The 8,237-nt window shown below is 37.8% G+C and overlaps 1 protein-coding gene and 1 long non-coding RNA gene across 3 annotated transcripts in view; one reads left to right on the top strand and one right to left on the bottom strand.

Annotated features, from left to right (window-relative positions):
* VCAN (versican) overlaps window positions 1-2,190 on the top strand; it is a 149,084-nt gene extending 146,894 nt beyond the window's left edge. Inside the window, exons 17-18 of one of the 2 annotated variants that reach the window (XM_039544097.1) lie at window positions 637-777; window positions 1,218-2,190. In XM_039544097.1, the coding sequence (XP_039400031.1) occupies window positions 637-767 (131 nt within the window). In that variant the 3' untranslated portion in view covers window positions 768-777; window positions 1,218-2,190. Of the gene's footprint in view, window positions 1-636 lie in introns of both variants that reach the window. The other variant, XM_039544096.1, reaches the window with a different exon arrangement.
* LOC120407857 lies at window positions 1,833-6,652 on the bottom strand. The gene is made up of 3 exons (XR_005600284.1): window positions 6,453-6,652; window positions 5,075-5,284; window positions 1,833-1,968 (listed from the first exon to the last, which is right to left on the bottom strand). It is a non-coding gene; the product is annotated as an uncharacterized LOC120407857 (long non-coding RNA).
* Between the last annotated feature and the right edge of the window lie 1,585 nt (window positions 6,653-8,237).

An 8,237-nucleotide genomic window follows, 5' to 3' on the forward strand; every position in this document is an offset into this window, starting at 1 on the left:
GATCATTTTTGAAGAGTTAATAAATGATTAATGGATGTTTTAATACAGTATTAGGAAGATTAGTCAATTGATATAGATTGTTCTAGCAGCATTATTAATCTCAGGTGTTCAAAACCATGAATCAGGCCTCAAAAAATCATGATTTAAAAAAAAGTGTGCACGGAGGGTCTTTTATTTGTCTTCTGGTTTCTCAGCCTTTAGGATGTCCCTGGATCATGTCTTCAAGCTTTTCTCCACAACCATCAGGGCTAGAAATGTATTTTTTTTAAAAACAAACCAAAGCGAAAGCTGAAATTCTCCTCATACCCACTTAACTTCAGGAGCTGGGGCTTTAAAAATACATCAATACCATGTACCTATGATAAACTCATAAAAGTTAGCAATACAGTCAGGGTGAATAGGTTCCTTATAACCATGGCTCACAGCCATCAATGATACTGTCTGTTGATATGCTTGTAATCACCTATAACACATATTACTTCTGTCTGTAACATGCTTATAATATCATTTATAATTCCTTTATAAACCATTAATAAACTTAATATAAAGTGTGACTCGTATTGTCCATCAGCCAGTTTATTGTTCAGATCAAGGAATTCTTTTAATATTTTCCTTCTTTTTCCCCCTTCTTTGCAGCATCCACATTCCAAAGGACTTATTCTAAGAAATATTACTATAAACATCCTTCACCAGGAAAGGGAACTCTGTTAAATTCATCAAAACATTATCACCGCTGGATCAGGACGTGGCAGGATTCAAGACGCTGAATGCTAAATGGTGAATAGGGATTTTCACCATTTCAGCCAAAGTCCTAACTTACTGTGCCTTTTCTATCACTTCTAGAAGTATTATCAAATTGTTTGGAACTATGGACTCCAGAATTCACAACACATTTTGCAAAAATGTTGGGGTTTATCAGCAAATTAAAAAATAAAAATATGAGGAACCGTTTCCAGCCAATCAGAAATGTTAGTTTTCTATATGCCACCAGTGGGGACCATTTTATAACATATACCAGCCTACTGCAATATTTAAACAGCTCAATTTTAGCACCAATGAAAATGTAAATAAGATGATTTTATGATGTTTAATTGTGTGTTGTTTTTAAAATCCTGTATATAAAATGAAAAGTCACACTAAGTTCAGGCATATTTATGGTTATATGGCCTCAGAGGTCTGTAATCATTGATTTCCTTATTTGTCTGTCGTTCACTTAGGTTGGAGATGGTTTAAATATAATTGTATTGACTGAAAACTGCCAGATGAAGATAAACACACAAGTTACATTTCATTTTTTTTTTTAAACTCCGCCATTTCCCATCGGAGGAACAGTTTTTGTCCATGTGATGCAAAACATAAAGTGACATCAAGCCTGAATTAGGGACTGCAATGTGGAACTTTTCCTGCTCTCCATTCCAGCTTCATCACTGGTGGACTGCATGGAGGACTTGTATATGGCAAAGAAGGCCTGTAAGAGTCAAAGTGCTAATACATTAACTCCCTCAACCAGGGTTACTTTCTTAAAATGACTTTCACAATACTAACCATAAGTCTGTGTTACAGGTCTCTGCATTTTATAATGGAGGTAGACCTAGGGTTGGTTTTTTGGGGGGTGTTTTTTTTTAACAAACAAAAAAAAGTCAAAAAAGTAAATAATTTTGTATATATAACCATTTTTAATCTTTTTTATAAAGTAATGAATGTTTGTGTATGAATGCTGCAGCTGTGAAGCGTACATAAATAAATGAAGTAAGCCATACTGATTTAACTTATTGGATGTTATTTTACCCATGCAAAGAAAACGGAAAGAGCTTGGTAGTTCAGTATTAGCCCCTGAGCTCCCCTGATGCATTTGGAACCATATTTCAGTTCAGCTGCTATTCCCCTGATGTACTAAATTCCTAGGAAACAGGATCACTTGTTTGTGATGAAATGGGTGACTTGTAGAAGAATCAGCATGTTGGCTATCTAAAAAGAAATGCACAAAAAGATTAGAGATCATAGTGAATGCAGTGTGCATGTAGGACTTCTTTATTTTGATTGTTTTATTTTACTTTGACCCATTCAGCTCATCATTGGTCTGGACATGTATAGTAAGGTAGTATTTAAAATAAGCTCTCCACAGCAAGGACCATGTTAATTTGGTTGCTTCGGCAAAGCACACTTTTGGGCTGTGTAAAAAAAAAAAAAGATAAATACCCTCTGATACATCTTCTAAAATAATAATATAAAGACAGGTCGAGGTCTCTTATAATATTGATGTAGGCAAAAATTATGGAGAGAGAAGCAAGCAAAAGAAAAAAAGTGAAAATCCAGCTAATATGTAGGAGTTTGTATCCTATTGAGCTGTCCATAAAGTAAAACTTCTATGGCTTCTCAGCAAATACAGTAGCTACAATTGCAAATGGTGTCTTTAAGAAATTCCATTGACTGCTAAACCAAGTGGAACCTAACCTTGAGTGTTCTTGACTGCAGTACCCCACTGCATTGACTTGTACATTTTTCCCCTCTACAGCACACATACTGCTTTTTTCTATTTATATTATAACTTGTATAGTGTATAATGTGAATGTCTGTTTTTTTTGTGAATGAAAGTTAAAATCTTTGTAACTTTAATATCTGCTTCTGTTTCACCAAAGAAACAAGGTTTTGCTATACTGTGACTTGTCTTGTTATTGCATGTCTTCCACTTTAAATCTATGCAATGTGATATTTTACATATGAATAGGGTGATCATGTGTTAGGCTGTTTGTACTCACCGTTATTTCACAGGTACTATGGGCCTAATCCAATGCCCACTGAAGTCTAAGGGAGTCTTTAGATTGAACTTTAATAGGGTTTGGATTAGATTTTAGATAAGTAGCTGTACAGGATTTTTGGACTGTGTTTTAAAATATAGAGCAAGATTATTACTTGTGTAAATCCAGGCTCTGTTCACAATATAGAGTATACTATACATCATTTTGTTGTGCAAACACATACAGATCATAAAATGGGTTTTAGCACTCTGTCAATTTTCTTACAATATGTACAAATCTGTTGTATAAATCTGTTGTTTTACTTGTTTGCTTTTGGATTTAAATAATGTTGTAAGCCATTCAGATACCATGGTGATTGTAGTTTAAATAAGTTAGGTATAGATCTTATGTTGATTCTTTCCATTTCTGCCTCTGTCGCTCATAATAAAATAGGACTGACAAATTTCCTTATTAAAAACAAACCCATGTTTCTTTATTTAGAAAATGAACTGAACTTTTTTCAACTCTGGAAACCTAATTTAATTCCTGATTTAAATCCCAAATGTAAAGTTAGTTAGATGTTCACATCCTAGGCCATAGGGCACATTTTGGCGGTTTTGTGATGTGGACAGCAGTTAGGTATGTATGCTTGTTAGTCTCTCTGCTCAAGAGAAGCCAAGACTCTACTCAAGCCAATAATATTAGCCTTCATTTCCAGGAGCACCAAACTCAAACGTTATTGAGGTCAAAATTATGAAAAGGGGCTGGAGTCCGAGATTTGAATAAAAATGTCAAAATCAGCATTTCACAGCTCCTTCCTCTTGGCTAACAAATTAATCCAGCACTGTTTATCTATGTCAGATGAGAGTATTGCAAATAATCCAGCACTGTTTATCTTTTTTTTTAAACCCTATCTATGTCAGATCAGAGTATTACAAATAATTTTTTTCCAAAAAATACCAAATTAATAGAAGAAATATTGCCACTAAATTTACTTTCAACCACAGGATTAATTACTAAACTTTTCCTCTGTATTTTCCCGCTCTGTGCTATTCCACACAATACAGAAGCTGATTACATCAGGTTGGATATGGAAGGGAGATGTTAATTGTAAAATTTGACGGTATGGAAGAGGTCAAAAATGTATTGTGTATTCCCGTCTTGTAGGCAGGCTCAGCTGATGGTTGGGACAGACAGGGGTCTGGCCTGAAGCCTGTGCACAGAGCCCAAAATGCTACAAGGAAAGCAGATCCAATACCATGGATCTGTGAATAGCTGTGCAGAGCAACTATTATTCTGTGCACCTCCACAATATCTGCAGTACATCTGGCTTTTGTAAATGTGGCTGTAGGCCTGGGCTTCATCTGATTGCGTTTATATGCTCCAGAGGGCGAGTTGGGATGCTACTACTTACAGCAGGAGTAAACTTCGCTGCATATTGCAGCGTAAGTTGCAACGTTTCAGCAAAAGAATATGCTGCATGGATCGACTGTTCCTATATTCCTATCCAGGCTGTCCGCAGGGACACCCGCCCCTCCTTTCAATATGAAACTGCTCAAGCTTGATGACAGTGGGCACTTCCCTGAAATCAGAGCCAATAGAGGCAAATTGAACTGCACTTCTGACTTTGTCTGTGGATGCCAGAGATGATGAAATTGGAATTGGAATGTCAACGCAAATAGAATCTCCTCCAGTTTTGTACTTGCAGTGCACGTGTTAGGGATGGATGATCCATCTTGGTTAAAATAAGAACCTTCATTGAAAATTTGGACTACAGACCAGGAGTGAAAAAAAAGAGTCTGTGCACTGCAAGAAAGGCTGTTGGCACAGTACCTTTATCTCAAGCCTGACCAGAAAGAGAAATGTAATAAGAGTCTGTTGTTCCAGCACAGCCTTGCAGATTCAAAAAGAGCTGCATAAAAATAGGTTAATTTTTTTCATGGCAAAATTGCATTCAGCATTTATGTGTGGTGTTTTCCATTCTTCTCCAGTAATCCCTAGTGTTAAATTGTGAGAGTCTAAAGAGAGGAAGGACAGTTCACAGATCATGGCCCTGGCCTAGGATTTGGGAGAGCTGGGCCAGACTTCCAGTGGGATGGCACATCACTTAGTTTCTCAGTTCCACATATTTGCAATAAGGATAGTGGTACTTCCCAACTTCCCCAGGGCATTGTGGAATGCCTTAGAGAGTCAGGCACTCCAGTTCTGTTTTTTGGGGCGAAGGGGTCATGAAAATATTAAATATTTGTTCACATATCAACTTGCAAAATCCACTTCTAGCTCTGAAAAAGGGAGCTTTGGGAATTTTGCACATTTGAAACGTTGCACACACTTACCATGGTAATCCTGGTCTGTGGAGTGAAGACGGGGAGTGACACAGCAACTTCTAGCAACAGGTCCTTTGTGTGACTGGGTTACCACCTGGCAATACAGGTGGCCAGGGCAAGGGGGTAGAAACATTTAATTTACTCCCCTCCCATGTTGCATCACCATCAGTGGGATCCTCTTCAGGCCCTACTGTTGATACAGTAGTTCCTTTTCCTGTTCTTTGAGACAGAAGACACAATGGCTATTCTTGGTTATTCCTATGATGATGTGGCAGGTGTTAACCCAGCCTCTTCTCCCCGACATATCCAAAGCTGTATGGATTTTACCTGCACACTATGATTACAGGGTCAATATTTTTTTTAAAAAGGAAAAAACCTGAATTACCATAGCCAAAGTACTTACAAAAGCAAGGGAAGTGGAGCAAAAGCCAACAACAAAATGCAAAGGTGCCTCCATGAAGGTAATAGGGCAGAACTGCAATGGTTGCTGGGAGTCAGAGCTATAAAAGCCCAGCAAAACAGCAACTCAAGGCAATTAAGGAAAGGTCTTTGAAGGGAAAGGAGTCAGCTAGCATGCTGTATATATTCTGAAAAGTCTGCTTAAGGGGGAAGACCTGAGAACAAGTCTTTCTTCATTTCAGAGCTGAACAGTGTCCTGTGCAAAGCTGGGTAATTTTGTTGCTGTTGTAAGTTTAGAATTTTATTTTGTTGTAAGTCTGTATTTTTCATTTCTTTGTTGTAGCTACTACTTAGCTGCCATTTCATGAGAACTGCATTTGTGAGCCAGAGCTTATTTCCCTAGAGGCACACCCCCACACCCTCCCAAGTTTGCAGTAACATGTTTTGTAATCAGCTTTGGGGGGTGATGTTTTTTATTATTTATCTTATTGTTAAGGAATGGTGTCTTTAGTAAACAAAGTCCCAGTCCTGATCAGCACAAATCCCCAGACTGCAGATTCTGACCTTTTAGTCTGTTGGCATTAAGGGGTGCATGAGTGTCATATTCACTTTTTTTAAACTAAGTGTCAGCTATGAATAATCTTCCTAGTTGTTAGTAGCACTAAGATTCGCTCAATAGGCCCTGTGACTTTTACTGGTGCAAAAGCTAACAATCTTTCTGTAAAGTTGTTATGACATTTCATAAACTGAGTTAGATAAAAATTGTTGTCTCTACATGTCATAGAGCCTACCATTACCTGCTACCTCTGGCTTGGCCTGCTACCCTGCCTGCACCCTGTCCTCTAACTTTCTTAGACTCACTTCTGTGAGGCCCAGAGATCCTAGTGTTCCCTTTCAAAGGCATTTTATTGCTCACAATCAATTTAAAACAATTATTGGTACCTCTGTAATGGATGCATTACCAACCAAAGCAAATCAGTTCTCTTACTGGTGATTCTCTTGTCCTCTTGAACCTCTCGCCAACTGCTTATAATGATCACACATCAATTTGCCTCTTGGTGTCTTCTGCAATCTTTTCAGTGCAGGCACATCATCCCATATCCTGTCCTGTAAATTCGCTGTGACATCAGCTTTCAACTGGGATTCAAATGCCTTTAATTCACCTCTAAGCCCTGAAAGTCACCCTTTAGCTGCATAGCCCTTAGCTAAGGTCTCATCCTTTGATTATGATTTATAGAGGGAGTCAAGCAGCCTTCTCATGTGGCGTGAATCTCAGATCTCCACCAACACCTTGCTGGCCTACTAATAGACTTTAATTAATCTGTCAAGCACTAGCAAGTATATGTCATTATATAAATAATACAGCCTCATTCTTTCTGTTTCCTTAATCTTCAAACTTTGTATTGTTTTGCTTATAAACCTGTGTAGAGTCAAATATGACAACTTAAATATTCCATTATGACACTTCAAAGTAAAGCCCTTAGTTTAAATGCAAAGCTTACAGTACTTCTCAATACATGTCGTCACCAGATATATTTCCATCACATCTGGGAAGTGGTTTAAATTAGTTATTGCAGTCCAATAGCTTGCAAAGCACATAGTTAAATGGTGACACACTTCTGGGAATTAGGCATTGATTATTCCCATAAGGAAGACTGGCTAATGCAACTGTTGGTAGCAGACGTGGGAAAATAGACTCTTAGTAAATACAGTCATAGACATAACTACTTCAATTAAAGTAGTATAAAAACATATATGTATTTGTATGTGAATGTATTTACTAAGAGCCCACTTTCCTACATCTGCAACCAACAGTTGCATTAGCCAGTCTTCCTTACTGGAATAATCAATATGTAATTTCCAGAAATGTGTCAAAGCATGTAGTTAAATTATAAGCTATTGGACTGCAATAACTGGTTTAAATCACTTCCCAGATGTGATGAAAATATCAGTCCTATACATATTGTCAACAATCTCTGTTTTAAGAGACTTTCACTACTGTTATGAACAGAATTTTAGATTTATTACCAGTAATTTAAGAAACTAGCTTGGCTTTTCACAGGCTTGCTGTTTACTTTTTGTGATTCACTCAGCTTGAACAATGAAAACAGACTGGCTGGTTTCACTTCTCTACTTCCAGTCCTCCTCAGTGTCCTAAAGCAATGGGCTGGGAATAAGGGAGCCAGGGCTTTGCCATTGACCTGTTGTGTGAGCATGGGCATGTCACTTCATCACCATGTGTCTCTTTCCCTATCTGTGAAATAGGGCGAACACTCTGTCAGGCATGCTGAGCTCTCAGGCTGAATGCTCTGGTGTAGTGGAATGATAACCAATTGTTTCCAAACATTATTTTCTCGTGGCTATTCTAGCAAAATGTTCAATTCCTTTGTGCTCTATTGGTTTTCAAGTGGAGGACCACTGGATTAAACTATCTATTGCTCGATTCCAATATCTAATTGCCAACTGGAACCAGTTTAAAAAAAATCAGCTATGGTTACTTTTGTGACATAAGCTTTATATGGTGGTTAACTTAAAACGTTTTGGGATAGAGCTATATAGCTGTCTCTTCTAGAGCTTGTGTAACATAGTGCTCTCCAATTCACTAATGCTTGTGCAATTTTGAGTGTAGGAAAAACCTAGCAGGCACTCCTAGAAAGGAACTTGAAGGTACTATTATAGACAGCTACTCTAAATCAACAGTGGAGTATTCCTTCCTTGGTATTCAAAGACTATAGATCATCCACGGCATGGGGTTCAGGGAATATGGTGAAGA

The sequence above is a fragment of the Mauremys reevesii genome, linkage group 6 (assembly GCF_016161935.1).
Source record: "Mauremys reevesii isolate NIE-2019 linkage group 6, ASM1616193v1, whole genome shotgun sequence".
Classification (NCBI taxonomy): domain Eukaryota; kingdom Metazoa; phylum Chordata; order Testudines; family Geoemydidae; genus Mauremys; species Mauremys reevesii.